The 23426-nt window shown below is 34.7% G+C and overlaps 1 protein-coding gene across 1 annotated transcript in view; it reads right to left on the bottom strand.

Annotated features, from left to right (window-relative positions):
* Window positions 1-23426, bottom strand: part of LOC145259284 (glutamate receptor 2-like) — a 426938-nt gene that overhangs the window by 146268 nt on the left and 257244 nt on the right. Inside the window, exon 4 of the mRNA XM_080117152.1 lies at window positions 19696-19874. Coding sequence (XP_079973278.1) covers window positions 19696-19874 — 179 coding nt within the window. The remainder of the gene's footprint in view (window positions 1-19695; window positions 19875-23426) is intronic.

The following is a 23426-nucleotide window of genomic DNA, read 5'->3' as shown; positions in this document are numbered from 1 at the left end:
GTATAGCGTTGGGCAAGGCAACATTCTGGAATTGTTTTTTCAATAAAAATGTCAAAATTCCAAAATCGAACAGAAAAAAAATATTATTAAAAAAATACGGGCTTTGAAAACATTTTTTTCATATTTGGGTATTTATGGAGAATAGTGGCCGCGTTATCGTCAGCATACACCGGGAAGATTATGTAAACCGCCGGAAGGTGGCGAAATTTTAAGCCAATGAAGTAACAACAGTCGACAATAGACAAACAGTATGTGTCGTTTACTAACTTGTATGGTATATTTTTTTATTAAATTGTTAGATGAAAGTAAAGAATAGTTAAAAACAATCCTCCTCCCCGTGTTAAGAATGGTTTTCTAAATAACATTATAATTTCAGTACGGTATTAAACTGCGTGTGAAATGACCACATGATAACTGTTTTCGATTATACTCATGTATTGTTCCTTAATTCTTTATTGTCTGCTCGCGTTTTAAACATTAGTCGAAGTGTTATATAAAAAGAAAAACACCACGAGGTTTACATTTACCGCCTTTTTATAGTTGACTAGCTTGATGCTCGGCGTTGCCCGGCCGAACAATACACTTAAACATGATATTTTATTTTATGCAAATTGAGTATGCATATGTATTATTATAGAACCAATCTTCTATTAAATATTATATATTACGAAAAATAATTTTTCCGGGTGAATTAATCGCGACAATATATATATATATATATATATATATATATATATATATATATATATATATATATATATATATATATATATATTCAGGTTTGAGGTGTTAAAAAGTCAGAACTAATGAAGACAACGAGGTTGCTAAATAGTGATCAATAAAAAGAGCAACATATATATATATATTATCATTATAATGACGATACTAATAACTGCTTATTATTAAAAATATGCATATATTTTCATATTTATATCTACTTTTCTTAATAATTTCTTAATACTTCCATAATAGTTTTTAATCGGAAATTTTATCTTAAATATACTCCATTTTAATTTTTAATATCCTGATAATATTTAACTAAATATATACTTATGTCTGTATAACAGTACCTCTGTACGTAGGTTTATATCTAGACGCCCGTCTGTGTATATTTATTGTGTACATACGTATATATGTAGATGTTCATATGGATGTATTTGCTGATGTATATAAATGTATTTATATGTGTGTGAGTGTCTATGTATATATATATATACATATATATGTATATATATGTGTGTGTGTGTGCGTGTGTTTGTGTGTGTATCTATATATGTATTTGTATATGTCTATATATATGTGTATGTGTGTATATATGTATATATATGTATACGTGTATGGATATATATGTGTGTATATTTGTATACGTGTGTGTATGTCTGTATATTTGTATACCTATGATTATCTGTGTATCTATACATATAGCTTTATCCTTGCGTGTGCGTCTGTTCCTTTATGTATATATCTACGTGTGTATGTTTGTGTCGCTTTCGCACATGTATGTATTTGTATATTTGGTACGTATGTATACAGATATATGCCTAAGCATGAATATGTCTGCGTTAGTCAATCCCACCACCCCTATCTAAACGCATAACGACACGTAACTCTCGTAGTAAAATCACACACGTGCAATGTCGTTTCCTTTCCGTGACACGTTCAATATAAGTAGACCCCCCCCCCACACACGCACCACCCTCCTGTAAAACTCACAGACCCAGTAAAATTATGACCACTTTTAATTTTTATTTCAAATTAACATTCAGTTGGGAAAAGTTTGAATAATCTTCATATAGGTCCTAATGCGATCTTTCCCCCTTTTTTCTATCCTCTTTTTTTAGAGAGCTTGAGATTTTTTATAAACTCCTTATGAACTTTTTATACTTTTTCTAAGAGCTCCATTTTTCTTTTTTAATTTCTCTCTAATCCATCCAATTTTTCATTTTCTTTTTGGCGTCGAGAGTTTCCGGGCTGCCTCATGAAGTTATTTTGTACTGAAATAGATGACTATTTGTAGCGATCATATGTAACTGTTTACCAGAAATAAAATATATATATATACATATATATATACATATATATACATACACATATATATACATCTACATATATATACATATACATAAATATACATATACATATACATACATATACATATATATATATACATATACATATATATACATATATATGAATATTAAAATAAATGTTTAGAGGTACAGAATTTGTATATGGTTTTAAATAAAATACTAGGCGGAAGTTTCTCGAGAGCTCTTTCGGCTATCATCTCTTCAGGAGTAAATCGATAGCAATCTAAATAATATTGTAACGAAAATAAAGAGTTCTATTGGGGAACTTATTTAATGTGCCAACGTACGAGGACATTTATTAAATTTATTTACGTTTAAAAACTATTAAAAATGTTGGCACAACGAGAGAGAAAAAAAAAGCGGGAGAAAAAATTCAAAGTTCCCCAAAGAGAAACAATGCGTTTGATGTTTCTTTTTGCCGGCACAAAGAAGGTTGACGTATCTATCGCGGTGCGTCAACATATATACATATACATATACATATATATACATATACATATATACACATACATATATATACACATATATACATATACATATATACACATACATATATATACATATATATATACATGCATGTATATATACATATACATATATACACATACATATATATACATACATAAACATATATCTACATATACATATATATACATATACATATATATACATATGCATATATATACATATATATAATATCGTTCATCAAATATCATCATTTTTTGTTTACAATATCACTTCAGCTGATATTTTGGATTGACGATCTTAAAAATAATCTTTTATTCTCTAATAGAATAAGAAGGATTTTTACAAGAGAATATTTTGCGTTAGACCGGCCAAAATTACAACGGTGTAACGTAAAATATGCCGCTTAGAAATTCTTTTTTATCTATAAGAGAAGAAAGACTATTTTTAAGAACGGATTCTTTTCGATTTTCAATACTTATCGGATGAATTGATGCACAAAATATATCTAAGAACACTGCCAGAAATATAAATTACTTTGTATGAAATTTGCAAAAGATAGGCCCAGCCGTTTCGGAACCTATGAGGAAGGTATTCACACATACACACAAAGTGACTTTTGGTTGATCAGCATTTCTGCCAAAGGGGGAAAAAAAAGAAAAAACAGAAAAAACAAGGTCTTTGTTCGGCACTTGATGGTTTACGTAACCTGTCGAGAATATGCCGACTATAAGGCCGTCTATGTCTTGCATAAGCACCGATATTTGTTTACTCTTGGTAAATGTTTTATTTAAACAAATGTAGAATGGGGAGGGTCTCGTGGCCCTTCTGACTTTCTCCGTTTCCGGATCGATTATTTGGTACCAATAATTATCGCCTACCCGAAATCTGATATGCGAAAAAAAGATCGATATCGCTTGAGCTGTCTTGGACGGTATTCCCGTCGAAATCGTGGGTTTAGTACGAAACGCACGTGAAACTGTTTTCGTTGTTTTATTTTTCATTTTCTTTTGTATTTTTTTGGTGTTGGCTCAGCGGCGAATGATAGAAAACCTGTTCCCTAAAAATATATATATATATATATATATATATATATATATATATATATATATATATATATATATATATATATATATATAAATGATAGATTTACAACTGGCCTAGGATGCGCAAAGCCTTCAAGTGTATTTCTGGACAAAGATAAAACATTTCTCTTGTGCCATGCGATTTATCAATACGACTCTGTTGATAGATTGACTGGGCATTTCGTTAATAATGGGTTGTGATAGAGATTCTTGTGGTTGTAGGAGGATGAGGATGATAAAGAGGCGGAGGAAGAAAGCCGTGGTTTGAGAGTTGTGCAAATAACAGGAACAAAATATGGGTCGAAATAACAAAAGAAAAAAAGGACGTACTAAAGACAGGTCCATTTAATCTAAGTGAAAAAAAACATGAAAGCTGGACGACGAAAATTATTTTTAAAAAAGTAAACCTCACAAACGGGAAAAATTATATTTCTCACTAAATGTTGACAGGCCGACAGAGACGAAAATTTATATTTCTAACTAAAGTGCGACAAAATCATAATTTAAACTAAAGTTTTACCGTCCAACAATAATAATAATAATTCCAACTTAAGCACGACCGGCAAACGAAACTGATATTTCCAATTTAAACCTGATGTAAATGATATTTTAAACTTAAAATTGACAAAAATGTTAGTTCAAGCATAAGTGATACAGACGGGCGAAAATTATATTTCAACCTTACGCGTTACAGGCATACGAAAATGATGCTTCAAACCTGAGCTTGAGAGATAGAGAGTAAGGTTATTTCATACTTAAGGTGGACAATGTTGTGGAAAATGATATTTGAAACTTAAGCATAACACACGTACGAAAATGATATTTATTTTTAAATGTGACAGAATGACCCGAATTGTATTTTAAACAAGCTTGACGACAAAAATAATATTTTAAACTTAAGCCTGACAGTCCAACGACGAAAATAATATTTCACACTTTAGCCTGACAGTCCGACGATGTAAATAATATTTCAAATCTAAGCCTGACAACCCGACGATGAAAATAATATTTCAAACCTAAGCCTGACAGCCCGACGACGAAAATAATATTTAAAAGTTAAGCCTGCCAGACGGTATATACGGTATAATCACGTTGACACACCGGTTCCCATCAGATCATCGAAGTTAAGCAACATTGAGCCTGGTCATTTCTTAAAATGGGTGAATAATGTGGGAAATCCGGGTGCTGTATGTAGGAGGACGTCGACACCTCCCTGCAAAAAGTTGCAAAAACCTAACTTTGTCATCTCCCCTAACGGGGGTATACATGTGACTGGGGACCGCTTGTGAATTTCATACTCCCATGAAACTTCCTCCTTCGGAGGAAGCCGGTTAAACCCTGAATAGGGCTGGTGCTGACTGCACACACTGCTAGAAGGTCAAAAAGTTTGTGTGCATGTGCGTCCGTAGGTATATATACCCGACAAAATAAATCAAAACTTTTTAAAGAGGGTAACTAAATTGTTGAGACAAACATTTTTTTCTAACTCTAATCATATAATATCACGTGTTTGAGCCAAACAGACAAACAAATTATCCATAAAAGTTGCAAAATCCCAGCAAGAAATAACTGAAATATCATAGGTGTGCCAAATAAGATGAAAACCAAACAAATAAACAAGATGGCGGTCAAAGATGGCGGCAAATCGTGGCGATGAATAAGAGTCAATGAAAATGACGGAATATGAGGAAGGTCGTAGACAAATATAAAACAAGAAAGAATACAGACATTACATCAGTCTGCGTTTCAAAACATGCTGCAAAGGTTAAAGGTTTTATAACTAATTTAACGCCGTTTTTGCTGGCTAAACTACAAAAAAAAAATGACGTTTCTGAATTTTTGAGATGAGGATTAGTTATTCGTATTTTTTTGATTCATCGAACTACTGTTCTCATCTTGAGTGTGATTCTTTCAACAAAAGTTTAAGAAAAACTTTAGGCGACAATTTTATCGTTCTATAATATATAATAGATGTTCCTAACCTCTACTCTTAACAATAAAAGTCCAGAAAAGTTTAGGAACCCAGATTATTCAAGTATTTTAGATAGTAAAGCAAAACCTGACGAACAAAATTTTGTCAATGTAACCTCGGGACCCTCTTCAGGTGTAATTTGTCGAACTTGGCAAGCTTCTGACAGAATAAGAGCATGCTACTCCCGCGAAGAAAATAAAGGGTTCTGTCCAAAATTCCGTCCAAATTCCGAAAGAGTTCGACAGAAACATTCGCACAGTTCAAGAAGATACATCTGAAGAAGATCGAAGGTTACACTAGTTCGATGGATCCAAATAATAAAGAGAAAATGTTTCACCATTTTGTTGGTCAGGTTTGGCTTTACTATCTGAAATACTCGACCAATCTGAGTTCCTAAACTTTTCTTGACTTTTATTGCTAAGAGTAGAGGTTAGGAACATCCATTACATATTAGAGTTGAACGATAAAATTGTTGCTCTAAAGAAAACAAAACTACAGCTTTATTTTAAAACTTTTATTGAAAAAAAAATCAACCCAGGTAACTTGATTATGTAGTAGAGATGACATCCGCCTTCAGCCTCAATCACTGCCTCAAAACAGGTCTGGAACTGAGAGCATCCCTTTTCCACAAACTCCGACGGAACTCGGCGAATGGCGGCGATCAAGCTGACTTTGGTGCTTTGGGAGATCATGTTGGTAATGTTCTCGATGCATGACCAAACGAAGTTGTCCAGCGGGTTATCGTCGGTAGAGGAAGGGACCATTGAGATAAGGGTATAAAATCATAACATTCCTTTTGAAGCTAAGGCTGGGTGTCTTTGAACCTGTGGGCTGGCGCCGAGTTCTGCTACCACATCCAGAGTCTGCCAGCAGCCACCTCATTGCATCAGGGGATCAGCACACTCTTCAGCACATCCAGGTACACTTTGGTATCGACTTTCAAGCCGACTTCGACGATGTGAGATGGCATGATGTGACCTCATTTGAAACCAGACCAAAGACCATAATCATGGCCGGTAACTTTGTTGAACTGTGCCCTCAAGTGTTGAACAGTCTGGATTTGCATTTTGAGGGTGCTGGCAATGGCCCTGTTGTCATACCTTAGATCAGTAGAGAGCAGGAGTTTTACAGCGGCGCATCTTCGATCGCGCTCGTTGAACATTGTGTCACTTTCAGAAGTGATAGAAGGCTCCTATCGCGTTTGAGATTTGTACACAACTGGTCAACTAGTAAATAGTCTGCAGCAAAGAAAGAAAACCGGCTTTCATCAAACGGAAATGGAATTATGGCGCCTTTTCTAAGGCAACAATTTTGTAGTTACACCCTGTATGTTGTCTGTTTTATCAAAAAGTATTCACGTTTACAATAATCATCGATGTTGGCTATTTCATGAATGATACTATTTCAACTTTAATCATAAAATACCAAAGGGAATATTGTTTTAAATTTAATGGTGACAGACTAATGAAAAGTCATTTGAAACTAAACCTTGACAGACGAAAGAAAATAATGCTTCAAACTGAAGTATTACTGATCAAAGAAAAAGGTATTTTAAAATAAAACTGATTTAAAAGTTAGCATGGTAGACCAAAAACAATTATTTCAAACTTGAGCATGGGAGATTAAAGAAACTGTTATTTTAAACCTAAGAAATACCGACCAAAGAAAATCATATATATCTACATACTTACAATTCGTACATGTATGACCTATTGCTGATACATCAGAACTGGTAAATCTTCCACTAGTCCCTCATTCTTAGACAGGGTTTAAAAAAATTGTCTCACGTCTCATAGGTCCTGCACTCGGCAAAACTCCAACCTCTGTACCATCACCGTAATATTGTATCCATGTGTCTGTTTTAGTTCTTTAATAGCGTGTGCACTGATGAACTCATAGCACTTGTGCCCCCTCAACATACAGACTCCTGACTAACCGAACAAATAGCAAAAAACTTATCCCTTCAGTGTTGAGATACCGGAAAGTCTTTTACACTAAGAGTTACTTCTCTCGATCTGCTAGACTGGTGCTATTTCTAACTTAGTATGGAGGACAAAACCCAAATGTATCTTTAAATTTGACAATGATAGGTCCATTTCAAACTTAAGCATGACAGACCAAAATGTTATTTCTAACGTTAGATATAAATCTAAGTAAATGTTATTTCAAACTTAAGCATGACCGACAAAAATAATGGTTATTTCTTGTTCAGGCATGACAGACCAAAGAAATGTTATCTCAAACTTAACCATACAAGATAAAAGAAAATAGTATTTGTAATTTAAGTATGACAGACCAAAGAAAATAGTATTTCAAACTAATATACGGCTGACCAAAGAAAATGGTATTTCTAATTTTAGAATGACCGACCGAAGAAAATGCTATTTCGAACTTAAGAATGCGAGATAAAAGAAAATTTCATTTAAAATTTAACCATACTAAATAAAAGAAAATAGTATTTTAATTTAAGTATGACAGACCAAAGAAAATAGTATTTCAAACTAATATATGATCGACCAAATAAAATGGTATTTCTAATTTATTCATAATCGACCGAAGAAAATGCTATTTCGAACATAAGAATAAACAATCGAATAAAATGTTAATTTAAATTTAAGCATAAATTGAAACTTGCTTATTCAAAAATGCTTTTTTTTTTAAAATTTAAACCTAAATGAATAAACGATAAACGAACAAAATTTCCTCTAAAGATTAGTGGACGCATCTAAGCGTACATTCAAGTCAATAAAAATATTATTTCAACCTCAGACTAGTCAAAAAAAGCAGACATTCTTGTAAATACGCTTGGTCGCATATAAAAATTAAAACGACATGATTGTGAATATTTGAAAAACATGTTAAGAAAAGAAATAAAATGGGGCATATGAAACTGAAAATATAAAAAGAAAGAAAACAATAAGAAAAATAAGTAGAAACAATGAAAAAAAGACAAAGAATAAAATTCTTTTGACACAGAATATAAAAGATTTCGGCAAATTACCTGATAAAGACCGTCTGGTTATTTAACTAAGATATTTTCTTTTATATTTTCTATTTCTAGTCAAATGGATAAAAGCAACAGTAGTGACAAAAGTGATACCATGAAAAAACATGAATATATATATATATATATATACTAATGTACCCTTTGTTACACCGTGTGAAAAGGGAGGTAATTCAACATAGTAGTCGTATTAATGCTGTTTTCTTTCTACATGCAAACAGTAATTATACAACAACTGACTTTGCAAAGTTAATTTATTTACTTTTAAACTAAATATGTTAATAAAAATATTAATATTTTAACTTATTTATGAAAAATGTGAATATTTTATTTATTTATGAAAGAGAAATCAAAAATCCAAAAGTGACCCACTTTTAAAATGAATATAATGATTTGTTGCTGCTAGTATTATCTATACATTAATTACAATAGAAAAATGCGAGCATGAAAAGTAATTTGGTTAAGCTTAAGCATGGAAAACAAAAGGACAAGATATTCTAGTAAAAAATATGACAAATTTATAACTTACAATATTGCAGGATTAAGAATTGATTATATAATGTTGAATTGAATTTAACAAAAAAATCTTAGTGCTGCAATATTCTAAGTTATAAATTTATTATATTTTTACTTTTTCTTTTCCATACTTAAGTTTAACCATATTACTTTTCATGCTCGCATTTTCCTATGGTAATCCATAATTTTCTCAGGCTTCTAATAAATTGACTTGTTCTTCATTTAATTTCAGTCATATTCTTTTTTATCCCATAAACATAACATACACATATGTAAATCAATGTACGACACTCGTCTGCTTTCATTCTCACTGTTTCACTTATTATATCTCTTTTTGCGACAGCGGTGAATTAGTAGCAGCACTAGTCGCTTAAGCGACGTGATTGCTATAGAAACCAGTCATAAAAAACCGTCGCTCACCTCCTTACGATTTTTTTTTCGATTTTAAACAACAGTAAATTAATCATAACTTTTGTTCTACACAGGTCATAAAGAATCTCTCCTTGAAAACAACCTGTAGTGTTCCCTGGAAGCTGGGTGACAACAAGTCTCCCTAGTTTTCCAGTACTCTCAACCTCTTGATATCATTTGCAAATGAATTTTCATTATCGCAACAGTCGCTTACCACTGATTTTTCGCTAGCAGCGGCCATTGGTCTCCACTGGAATTTGAGTGGCAATAAGCCTCCATAACGTCCCAGTTCTCTTCGCACTTGTCTAGCGGAAGTTTGGTCAGTGCTCTCTCCTCGGTCTTTCCATCCTCCCTGATACTTCTCGGCTATTTGGCTTCATTATTATTTTGTGTGGAGGGGTGATTGGGTAATGGGAGGGGATGGGATAGAGAACTTATAGATATGCATCTTCAATATGTTATTATTACTATTATTATTATTATTATTATTATTATTATTATTGTTGTTGTTGTTGTTGTTATTGTTGCGGTTGTCACATTTTGTGTCTGGCTTTTGTTATTGCCGATTCTGTACAGATAGGCGAATCATAACAAAGGACCAAAGTCTATCAGCATCTTCCTTTCTCTTTCTTCCTGGACTTTCTACTAGATTCTGGCGGTTCTCAACAAAACAGTCTTCTGATGCATACCAACATTGTAAAGATCTCAATTTTATCAATCGACTTGTCAAATCCCAGGAACCTCATCAAAAACAGTTACAACGTCTACAGTCTTTAACTTCCACGATCTTTTTATCTCCTTTTTCAAGTCTTGGTACTTTTCGACTTTTCCTTTTCTTTTTCCTCTCCATCCACATCAGCTGGTACTGCTATATCACTCATTGTTGCGTTGTGTTTCTTTTTTTCAAACAAGACTAAATCTGATATTCCTTGCTTCAATCATATTAGCACATTGAATATTCATATCCCGCAATAATTTCATTATTATTATTTTACTCACTAGCAGTAGTCACACAAGTTATCATCAACGATTTCTCCTTGAGGTTAACTGGTGGTGTTCTCTGAAATCTGAGTGACGACAATCTCCTCAAAATTTCTGTACTTACCATAATCGATAAATAAAAAAAAAACGGTAATCTTTACAGATGACTGCATTACCGCAATTGGTGCTTACTGGAATTTGGGTTGGAATAAGTCACCCAAAGGTCCCAGTTCTCTTTGCACTCATCCAAAGGAAATCTAGCTAGTGCTTTCTATCCTCGATTTTTCCATCCTCCTTGATCCCCTCACTTACTTAGTGGGGTGCTAGTTTATGGGGACACGTACAAAAAAAAAAAAGGAAAGGGTGTAAGGTAGTTTTCATTATTTTTATTCACTGTATCTTCTTATCTATCCCCCTGACTCTCATCTCTCCCATTCTCTTTTGAAAGTTTTCGCTATTGTTCCTAGCGCTCATACTATTAGTTGTGTTATCTTTACTTTCTTCATCTTTCAGATCCCTTTGAGCTTACTAGCCAGCTCCATGTATTTGCTCCGCTTTTCCGTCTCCTTCATGTTAAGTCTGTGGCCTGCTGGACCGGCAAAATATTCAATATTGCAAGACTTTTCTTTCTTGTTAACTATTATTAAATCTGGGCTTCTTGTTGTGATGGGCTTATCCGTTTGCATATCCATGACCCATGGAATGTTGTGATTTTCGTTTTCCAGTACGGCTACCGGTTTGTGCTTGTATCATTTTTCTGGATATTCAAGATGCAATTGCCTGCATAGTTGCCTGTTCACCGCCTTCCCCACTTGATCCTGCCTATTTTTATATTCTTTTTGTGCTAGTTTTTGCATTAACATATGTGGTTTATTGTTTCGTCTCCTTGTTCACAGAGTCTGCATTTGCTGTTTCCACGTGTCTTGTTGATCCTTGCTTTGATGTTGTTGGTTCTAATCGCGTTATCTTGTGCGGCTGTTATTAGGGAATCAGTTTCTGTGTTTAGGTTTCCATTTTGTAGCCATTTTCAAGTGTTTTCTTTCGTCTCATCTTTAGTCATCCTTTTTAATTATTCATGTAGCTGTTTCTCTTCTCATTGTTATTTTCTTGTCTGATCCCCCGTCTCTTCTTTTTCTGTCTTGTTTATATTTTCAGTGTCTCTTGCTGCGGCAATTATTCTTTCGGTGTTCTGCATTATGTATTTTTCGAATTCTTTTTTGTGTTATTTAGACAGTCTTCTATACAAACCAGCTTGGTTGTTCTTGGCCTTCAGGCCAAGATCAAAGTGTAGTATCTTTCCGGCAGATACTGCAAACAAAGACCATATATGGGGGCAACCCCACATATAAGACCTTGGTCAATGTAGGGGCAACCCTTCATACAAATTGTCACTATCCAGCTCCCCTACTCCCCGGGGAGCTGGCCCCCATTTCCCCTTTACTCTCCACATTAAAAAACGGGCTTGTGCCTAATTAGCTCAGTGGGGAAGCAAATAAATACCCCCTTCTATAAAAACCAGCCCACTTTCTCCATCTTTCCTTTTCATATAGAGTCGATCAATATCATCCTTTGGCTGTAGTGCATTGTGCATAGTCATGAGTTTCCTGGTCATCTGCTCGAGATTCCTCAGTTCTTCTTTGTTCCAACCTTTAAACGGTCCAGTTTAACTTACTAGTGACACTTCATGTGTGTTTAGACCTTAGATTAGGTTTCTATGATATAGTTTAGTTTCGAGCAGTTTCCTTGTTCTTTTGAAGTATTTCTTTGCTAATTTTCTTTTCCATTTCTGTTGCTTTGATGGTGTTTGCTTCCAAAACTCCCAAATATTTGTACCTATCATGTTCACCTAGTGTCCTCATCTCAGTTTGATTGGGTAGTACCATAACTATCGTTGTTTTTAGTTTTACCCCCCCCCCATGATCAGCAGTACGCACTTTTCCACACAGAATTCAATCCGGTATCCTGGCAGAAGATTCTGGTTGTTTTTTTTTAGCGTCTCTATTTCTGCCTTTGATTTTGCAAACAGTTTAAGGTCATCCGTGTAGATTAGGTGGTTCATTATTTCATCTGTATTAATGACCCTGTACACGACTTGGCATTTTTTTAGTATATTGTATTCTTCTTCTTCTTCTTCTTCTTCTTCTTCTTCTTCTTCTTCTTTTTCTTCCTCCTCCTCCTCCTCCTCCTCCTCCTCCTCCTCCTACTACTACTACTACTACTACTACTACTACTTACTAAAACTTTTCACTCAGATCATCAAAGATTCTCTGTGAGAAAAATCTTTGGTGTTTCCTGGAATCTGAGTGATAACAAGTCTCCTCAGATTACCAGTATTCTCCACCTTTTTCGATAACATTTGCAAATTAATTTGCGTTATTGCAACAGTTGTTTACTTACTTATTTCTTAATAGTAGCGACTTCACTGGAATTTGGGTGGCAATAAGCCTCCCCTAGCCCTCATCGCACTCATCGTAGTTATAGTCTGGTTTCTGCTTTCTCTTCTCGGCCTTTCAATCCTTCCGTACCATCCTCGTGTCGTATCAGTTGACGCTGCCACTTTTTGGAGGGGGGTTATGTATAATTATACAATTTCTATTTTCTTGATTATTTTTAGCATTTCAAAGTATTTTACCTCTGTAACAGTTGCTATATGGCCGATTAGCGCACATAGTTCCCGTGCTTTAGTGTCCGTATTCAATGATATTCCTTAATATTTAAGCCATTTTTATTAGTTATCCGCTGTAATTTCTCGTCCATCCCCCTGATTCCAATTTCTCCCATTCTTTTTTCAAAGTTTTTCGGAAGTTCCTATTGTACTCTCATTATCATTGGTGTCACTCTGGCCGTCTTCATCTTCCATATCACTTTCAGCTCTATGTCTTGCTCTGTGCATTTGCTCCACTCCGCAGTCTTCTTGACATTCACCCACTAATCTGCTGGAACGGCGAAATTAACGATTTGGCAGGACTTTTCATATTTGTTAATTATTACGACATCTGGTCTTCTTGCTTGGATGGGTTTATTTGTTTGTACGTCCGTACCTATAGGATTTTGTGATTTTCGTTTTAAGTACTGCTGTCGATTTTACTTATATCATTTGTTTGGGTGTTCAAGATGCAGTTGTTTGCATAATTCTTGATCGTGTCTATTCTTATATTCTTTTGATGCTAATTTGCTGTATTCACTTGTTATACGAGTCTGCATTTGCTGTTTTCTTGTGTTTTGTCGATTTTTGTTTTGATGTGGTTAATTCTAACCCCGTTAACCTGTTTCTCCGTTTAGGTTTCCTTTTTGTAGCCATGTCCAAGTATTTTTGTGAATCTCATCTTTTGTCATCTTCATGAACGGCCTGTTTAGTTGTTACTCTTTCAATTTTTATTCGCTCGTCGTCTCCCTTGTTTCTTTGTTTTCTATTTTGTTCATTTTTGTAGTGTCTCTTGCTGCATTAATTATCCTTTCGATGTTCTGAAGTATGTATTTTTCTAATTATTTTTCTGTGTACTCCTCTATTTTAGTTCTGTTGAGCGAGGTGCAAAACCGGTCAGCTAGTTTTCACTTATATTCTTTTTCGACATGATTAATAAAATTGGTCTGCACATAGCTATCATTACATTTTTTATCCCCCAAAAGATATGATTAATAAAATTGTTCTATACATAGCTAACACACGCACACACACACACACACACACACACACACACACACACACACACACACACACACACACACACACACACACACACACACACATATATTATAAATATTGAAATAAGAATGTTCCAATATTGTGTTAATATATACGATATATATGGTATATATTAACACAACAAAATTCTTTAAAATAGCTGGATAGTACAATACTAGAACTATAAGTACTCTCAGCGAACGTCTTCATGTGTCCTCTTTCTTAATCGCAGAACTTTTTCTATAGCAACCACAAGATGAGACAACGTCGAGAAAGAGAAGTGGCAGCGCCAAACAAGTATGTAAAACCACCCCGGCATAGATTTTTAAAGACTTTAGTTGTTATTGAAAAAGGTTACATGCTTTTTGCTAACGATAGAAACAAATCCCCTATTTAACGAATCAATATATTTCAACGAGGAAAAGTGGCGGCCATGACGTTTCAGACAGATTCCGATGGCGTTAAATTAGCTTTGTAAATAAATCAATGTCTTTTTAGTGTAATTATAGGTAAAAATATCCGGGCGCGTGTGTGCGCGTTAGAAAGTCAATTTTGAAGATCAATTGAGTAAAAGGGAATTTTTCATTAAAAGATAAAGCCTGGAAAATCAAGCTAACGTGTAATGAATTAATAGCAGTGCGGAAAGTCCTGCGTTATACGTAGCGAATAAGATGCACAGGGTTTTCTCTCTCGATGACGGTCTGAATGAATTCATATGTATTGTTGCAAGCTCTTCCCTTCCATCTCAAATGATGTGGACAAAGATAAACACAGCATATTAATGCCAAAGTAACTCCTGGTGCTACCAGATCAGGCTGTCTGAAAATATTGGCTTCCTAAGAAAAACCTAATTATGTTCTGCAAAACCAAAAACAAAAATCAAGAACCCACTTTCTTCCCACCTTTCCGTCTTCCCATTCCCCCTTTCCCTTTCTATCTCCCCCACTCCTGACTGGTTTTCTTACTTAAAATGTACCAAACATAAATACTGTAACCTTTTTTTCTCTCCTATTGGAAAAGTCATTCATGTTCTGCCAAGCAAGGAACAAAAACGACAAACACTAGGAACTAGCGATTGAAGAAAAAGCTTTAAGAATAGAATCTTCCCATAAAATAACTGAATCTAACATGAATACTATTTCCAAAATAACTGGATTCAGTATTAAATAAGCTGAAAAGGGTTGATAAGCCATATAACAAAACAACCAAACCAAATCCAAAGTAACTCTGCAATATATTTTATATACCACGATTTTGATTGTAAAAAACGAAATACATCCAAATCAAAGTTGTTGAAACAACTAAGCAAAAATAATAGTGTTTTTTTTTGTTTTAATTCCCACGTCCACGACCATTAGCAACATAGCCGCACTAAGGAAGAGCTGTGATACAGTGAAACAATACACCTGTAGATGACCATATAAGTGCCCCTTTTTCATGCAGAACACTGTCGTTAAATAATATTGACGACTTCTAACTTAGCGTATTGCAAAGCTCATTTATAGTAAATAAACAAATTCAGCAATTTAATAGTAGCGGCCAATATTTATACAAGTTAGAACAGCATTTCAACCAAGGCGTGAAAATTGTTAAACAAAATGTTTTTACTATAGACTTTAAAAATAAAAGTTACAAGATTCAATTTGAAATTTATTTATCTTCAAAGTGCACTTTTATAAATTTTACAAAGTAAGGTATAAAAATTTAATACCTTACTTTGTAAAATGTATAAAAGTGCACTTTGAAGATAAATAAATTTCAAATTGAATCTTGTACCTTTATTTTTAAAGCCTATAGTAAAAACATTTTGTTTAACAATTTTCATGCCTTGGATGAAATGCTTTTTTAGCTTGTATCGTATCTTTTTAAGATTATATTTTATTTAACTTATTAATTTGGATTTTAAAAAATGAATATGGTTTTGCATGTATTTATAAAAACTCTCCTACTCTCTATTTCAATTTGTATTTCTCCTCACACCACATCTCATTTTTGCAACCCCCTCTTTGTATTAGTATAGGTCTGAATATTCTCTCTGTTTCAGTTTGTATTTCTCCTCACACCACAACTCTTTTTTGCAACTCCCTCTTTGTCATACATGTCTGAATAATGAGAAAATCTGAATTTTTTAAACAAAAACTTTAAAATAGCTTTTTTAGATTAAACTTTTAAAAACTTCTTTCAGAATTGAAAATTTTTACAATGTAATAAGGAACATATTTCGTATAGGTTTCATTAAGAATATTCAGTAGATAACGATAAAAATAGAAATGAAAATTTCAAAAGGACTGTATAACTGGTTACGCTCAATAGTAGTCTTCGCCAGCAAAAGTCTTTGTTATTGTTATTCTATTATTATTATTATTTAAAACATTTTGTGTCCTGCTCTTTCGCGCGATGACTAATAAACTTTTATGGATATCACTTAAGAAAGCCGATCCCGTGGCTCATTGCGTAGAAATGTCAACTATGTAGGTTCCATTCCTGGCTTAAGATGAATACTAATCTAGCTGCGTTGAACAGCTGCGATACTACAAAACAGCCTGTCTGTAGATGACTATATAAACCCATTCGCCTATATTTAGGTGGGTAAACCTTCGGTAAATAATATCGCTTGCTACTTTTTTACGAAATGCCAGGAAAGTTGTTTGGAAATAAACAAATTGAACTCTCCAAAACTGGCGATCAGTGTTTATATATATATATATATATATATATATATATATATATATATATATATATATATATATATATATATATATATATATATATAAACTGTATATATCATTTCTGAGCGCGGATCCCGTGTTAGTATAAATGCCGACTATCGACTAGATGTTTGTTGGATCGATTTCTGAAGCGAGATAGAGAATATTCTAACCGCATTGAATAGCTTTGACACAGCGAAAATCTTTTCTGTGAGTGGCTATATAAGACCTCTTTTCGATTAGAGCACCGGCGTTAAATATCGTCCGCTGATTATTTAGCGTAATGCAAAACTACTTATACCTATTATTTACGAAGCGCTGATCAGTCAAGTAAAACTGCCGACTAGCGGCTAAATAGTTGTAGGTTCTATTCCTGGCTTGAGATCATGCTAGTCTAGTCGTACTGCAGAGTTGTGATGAAAAACAGTTATAGTTGTTAGGACTTGAACTCCGGATCTTATGTATTTCAGTTCAGCGTCTTAATCCATCAGGCTATGATGCCATAGACAATTTGCTTTTTAGTTTTTATCGTTTATCTATTTATGTGGTTTTTGTTGTTGATTTTTTAAACGATATTAAGGTTAACGTCTCCACCTTGGAGAACCGGTGAACCTTAATATCGTTTAAAAAATCAACAATAAAAACCACGTATATATATATATATATATATATATATATATATATATATATATATATATATATATATATATATATATGTGTGTGTGTGTGTGTGTGTGTGTGCGTGTCTGTTTGTGTGTGTGGGTGTAAGTTGGTGGGGGGTGTTATGGACAGCGTGACCGCACGGAATCGTACTTCTTCCTCGTCCTTCCCCACAACCCCTACTCTTTTTCTTTTACCACACCTCTTTCCAAAACCCCACATTCACATTCACAAAGTATCCATCCCACTTTCTTTCACAGCGTAAACCACACTTGAATATATTTTCAAAAAGCAAATGTAATCTTGACTCTCGTTTCAATATCTTCCCTTAATTGTTCTGAGGAAGTTGTCTCTCTGAATTGAGATTCCACTGAAACATGTATGCATACATGTAACCAATAATGTTTGTATAATAAACATACTATATATATATATATATATGTATACATAAATATATATATATATATATATATATATATATATATATATATATTGAGAGAGAGAGAGAGAGGGAAGAGAGAAAGAAAGAGGGAGAGGGAGGCTATCTCTACACTCACTACCACAGAATATCGCTGGAACTGATTGAGATGACCACCTTCGACATATCTACAAGACATCAGCTGTTTACGTGATGAGCCGTCGAAAATATAACGGCTCCCACGTCGGATGTTTACAACAATGTGAAAGAAGGGAACCAGAGAAAACGATCAACTCCATACACTGCCTTTACTAGAGAGAGAAGTCGCAACGAATTGAGCTGACTACATACAACGTGCCAGCAATATTACACCGGTTTAGGTGAGGAGTTCGAGACAACATAATAGCTATTACTACAGCTATCGACAAAGACAAAAAAAACGAGAACGGTAGGCAGATAAAATCTACACATTAACCTTACTACAAAGAGGGGTCAAAACGAATCCAGCTGTTAATAACAAGGAAAAAATTCAAATTTTAACACCGTTCATCGCTCGCAATACCACAGAGAAAACTGAAAAATAAGTGAGCTGGCTAACTACGAATTGTCAACTAACATCATAGTTGTTTACAATACTTCTGTCGTACAGCAGCTGTCTAGAAAAATTGCAGGACACACAGACTTGTTCGACCGTAGCATTACATATACAGTAAAAAAAAAAAAACAACATTGTCAAACTGTGTCGAATGAATACAGATTTAAGTAAAGTAAACAAAAAGAGAAAATAACGTGAAACCTATTGTTAGATATGGAAACAGAGGTGTGCACACACGCACATTTCAGATGAACTTTTCATCTACATTCTTGTGTCCCATCATATGACCGAAATTGTAATTATCACAAAAAACAAATGGATGCTTACATTGCAGGTCGAGAGGTTATGAACTGCGCAACGCAAAATAAAACTAAAATATTTTTAATATTACATTTCAGGAATGTGGGTTGCTGTCTGTGTGATGCACTTGATATAAACAACAGAAAAGGGAGAGAAAGAAAAAGAGAAGAGAAGATCGACAGCCGGTGAGCGTGATTGATGTTTGTCCGCGTCGCCGACATACACAAAAATCAACCACTACAACTGTCTCTTTGTCAATTGGCAAAAGTGTAATTGTAAATAAACTTCTAAGTTGATAAATTCGTCTTTGTGTTGATTTTAAGTATAACGACAAAAGAATTGTTAGGTGTGTATATGATTTTAGCAAGCATTTGAAAAGCGCAAGCTAGAAAATTATATATACATTCAATAACGCAACATTATTTCGCCGAGAAGCAATTGTGCATTTGGACCAGACGTGATTAAAATCACTTTTTAAATAAAAAACCTTCCTCGTGCTGACGAGTCGTAGTCAATATTATAACTATTACTACGCATATTAACAAGGGTAACGAAATGACAAAGATAAACAGACCAACTCTACACACGACACATCACTGACTACTACAGAGAGACGTCACAATGAATCGAGCTAATTACTTACAACGGGTCAACGAACAGCACAGTTGTTAATCGAACCGCTGAACAGCTAATCTGCCGGAGACAAAGAATTGTTCGAATACGTATAGATTTAGATCAAGTCTGTCAAAATGTGTCAAATGAACACAGATTTAAGTAAATAATAAGAAAAAAAATTAAAACTTACTTCGTCGAGAAGCAGTTCTGCGTTGGGCACAGACGTGATTACAATCACTTTTTGAATAAAAACTTTCCTCATATTGATGAGACAATCCCTGACTGCTTTTACGGAAAACCCTCTGGAAAGGCGCCAGGCCTTCAAGCTCAAATTGTACTCGCTTAATAACGACTCCATAAAACTTGACCCTGAAAAAGACAAACATATATCAACGTAAGATAAATATAACTATTTTTTTTTACACAGTCATCACAACATTATCAAGGCCAAGAGGCCACTCAAGGATAAGGAGTAAAGAGTGTACAGTAGAAATTGGACAATACAGTAATCATTAGTAATGAAAATTAGGTAAATTTGATAACTTATATGGAACGGCTCATCAAGAACTTGTTTACGTTAGACTTGAAGACAACCATATTGTAGTCAGCCGGAAAGCAGGAAAACGGAAAATTCCACAGGCGTGCAGTTCTAAGAAAGAAGCTTTGTTCATGGAACCTACGTTTAGGTTTAGGCACAGATAAAGAGTGGGGGGTAATTATCGATAGTGTTTTCAGCTAGACGAGTGTTTCTTGTGAAAGTTAGGCGAGGGGGGACCATAGACTGAAGCTCAGTCGAACACTTTCCATTAAAAGCTGTTTAGTTTTGAAATAAAACAAAAATCTGAAAAAATGTTAATGGTGCCCTTCCCGCAAAATTGAACACTACTTCTCATTACTATCAATTAAAAAAACCAAATTCGTACGAAATTGTCTCCCCACATGGCAAATTTAAATCAGTTATAACTGATAAGAATTTGAGTACAGTTTCAATTTTTATTTTTTAGCTAACGAACTTTATTAGGTTTAGAAGAAAATTCTTTGCGGTATTTTTTATTTTGATTTCAAATGATGTATTTGCAAATAAGTTTTCATTATAATACCTTTACTTTATATAGTATTTTAAATAGCGTTTCCATTTAAATTGTAATCGTTTTAAAACAATTATGTTTTCTTTTGAGAACGTTAATACAAGATAGAAAAAAAGCAAATTCGTACAATTTTCTTATTCAAAGCAAGCTAGGCCGAAAAGCTGCTGAAGCAGCTCGCGATATCAACGAAGCGTTTGGCACAGAAACCATTACTGGAAGCACATCACAATGATCATTTACGAAATTTTGTGGCGACGACGAGAGTTTTCAAGATGATGAGCGTAGTGGGTAGCCATTGGATGTTGACAACAACCAATTAAGAGCCCTAGTCGAAGCCAATCTACGCAACACTGTTCAAGAATTGCTTTTGAATTAGATGTAACGTATACGAGGATTTCCAACCACTTGAAAGAGGTTGGAAAGGCAAAGAAATATTGATAAATGGGTGCATCACAAATTGAACGACAACCAAAAGAAACGCTATTATAAAGTGCCATTTTTCCCTTCTTTTTACGCAACAAGAACGATCCGTTTCTCGACCGGGTATGTGACTTGCAATGAAAAGTGGTGTTTTCCGACAATCGGCGACGCTCAGCTCAGCGGTTAAACGCCGACGAAGCTCCACAACATTTCCCGAAGCCAAAGTTGCACCACAAGAAGGTCATACTGACTTTTTGGTGGTCTGCGACTGGTCTAATCTATTAGTTTTTTTTTTTAATGCAGGCGAAACCATTACGACGGAAAAGTACTGTCAACAAATGGAGGAAATGCATCAGAGACTTCGACAACAACATTCCACATTAGTCTACAGAAAAGACCTAATTCTCCTCAACGACAATGCCCGACCATACTAATTGGTCTACAAAACTCTGCCGTAAGTGAGAGGCCTGTAGAGTATAACTACTCTACAGGCCTTTCACTTACCGACTACCACTTTTCTAATCATCTCGGCAACTTTCTACGCAGGAAATGTATTAAAAAATTAAGCTATGTCAAAAACGCCTAAAGCGACTTCATCGCGACCGGAACGCAAGATCTTTACGTTACTGGCATGAATACACTTGTTCTGCGTTGGCAAAAGTGTGTTGATTCTAATAGTGCTTATTTCAATCAATAAACTTTTGTTTGAGCCGAGATATGTTCACCTGAATTTTAAGTTTAAACCAAAAGAACTTTCTAGTCAACCTGATTTTTTTTTTACACAGTGATCACCACTTATCAAGGCCCGGAAGCCACTCAGGGATAAGGGTTATTGCAAGTACATTACGTTAGTGTGGAGATTTGATGAAGTGTTTACTGAAGGGGGTGGTTCATTAGGAATTTGTTAACATTGGACTTGAAGACATCCAAGTTGTAGTCCGGTGGGAAGCAGGCAGACGGAACAGAGTTCCACAGGCGTGCAGTTCTAAGAAAGAAGCTTTGTTTATGGAATCCGCGTTTTGATTTAGGCACAGATATAGATTAGGGGGAAATTTTTCACAGTGGATTCAGCTAGATGGGTGTTTTTCGTGAAAGATTGGCGAGGGGGGACCAGAGATTGGAGTTCAGACGAGCACCTGCCATGGAAATAACGATAAAACAAGGATAGGCTCGCAACGTCTCTTCTGTGGGAGAGAGGTTGCAGGGTAGAGAAAAGGACATTCCCCAATAAGCCACAAAGTCTATTTTGTACTCTGTCAAGGCAGGATAGGCTGTTTTTAGCAGCTCATGCCCAGATATGGCAACAGTATTCCATCCTTGGACGTACTTGGCTTTTATATAGATAGAGAATTGCATCAGTAGTGAGATATCTTCTCGAGCGGTAGAAGGATCCCACCATCTTTTGATAGATAATATTGATTTCCTGTAGCTTCTTTAATTCTTCGATAAAAGAAAAAAAGGATGACGAACAACCCTATACTGTCTAGCGTAGAATATATCTCCTAGCATTTACTTCCCTTTATCAGACGTTTTTTTCCTTTAGGCGATTCCCTTAGACTCGCTACCGACTGAGGCTTCCTTTTTCACAGTCCTAATGGTGTAGTTTTCTATCTTTCTATTTATCTTAACAATTTGAGCATTGCCGGTGCAATTATTGCGTTTCGATTCTCTAAGAATAGTATTAAATATTGCTAATATGATGTTTTAGCATTACTTTATATAAACGAACGTTTATTTAACGTGTGTGAAACTGCGTCTAACTTTTGCTAACTTCGTTATTTCGTAGCATAATTTGTATATTCTTTCTGGCATTATTTTTATACTCCCAATATATTTTTACTGCACATCATTTTGTATTTAGTTATCTCTACTTTCTAATGAAGTCCTCGTCTTTGTCTTGGTTCGTCTTGTATTCATGTGTTGCTGAAACAATCGTTTTATTTTTGTTCAGATTTGTCTCCGTTAATGATCAATAAACCTGTGCCTAAAATATACAATGCCTAAGAATTTTGATTGTCGATATGAATTTCGACTCACATGCTCGGACATAACAACCTACTGAGCAAACCAAGCATAGAGCTGAATGCAATTTGGACACCTCTGATAGAGAGAGAAAACCTTGAATAACAACATAGGTTAACATTAACAAAAACGAACTAAGAATTGTCCTAGTGGCATATGGCCAAGTGGTCCTAGACGTTGTATCAAAGTTTACAGTTACCCAAAGGTGCTGAGTTCAATCCTGAACGAAGGCAGTGAAAAAGTAACATTGAAAACAGAGAATCAGCAACTATGTCCCAAAGCCTAGCTGGAGTCCGAACACGGTACCCCCGTAATAATAATAAAGGGTTGGGTTCGATACTCCTAACAAACGGTTTACCTGACGAAGGCCGGAGGGCAAAACGGCCGAAAC

Source organism: Euprymna scolopes, chromosome 34 (assembly GCF_053919585.1).
Source record: "Euprymna scolopes isolate OS-2025 chromosome 34, ASM5391958v1, whole genome shotgun sequence".
In the NCBI taxonomy this organism is placed as follows: domain Eukaryota; kingdom Metazoa; phylum Mollusca; class Cephalopoda; order Sepiida; family Sepiolidae; genus Euprymna; species Euprymna scolopes.
Note: the sequence above shows the minus strand (reverse complement) of the source record. Positions and strands in the feature narration are given on the sequence as shown.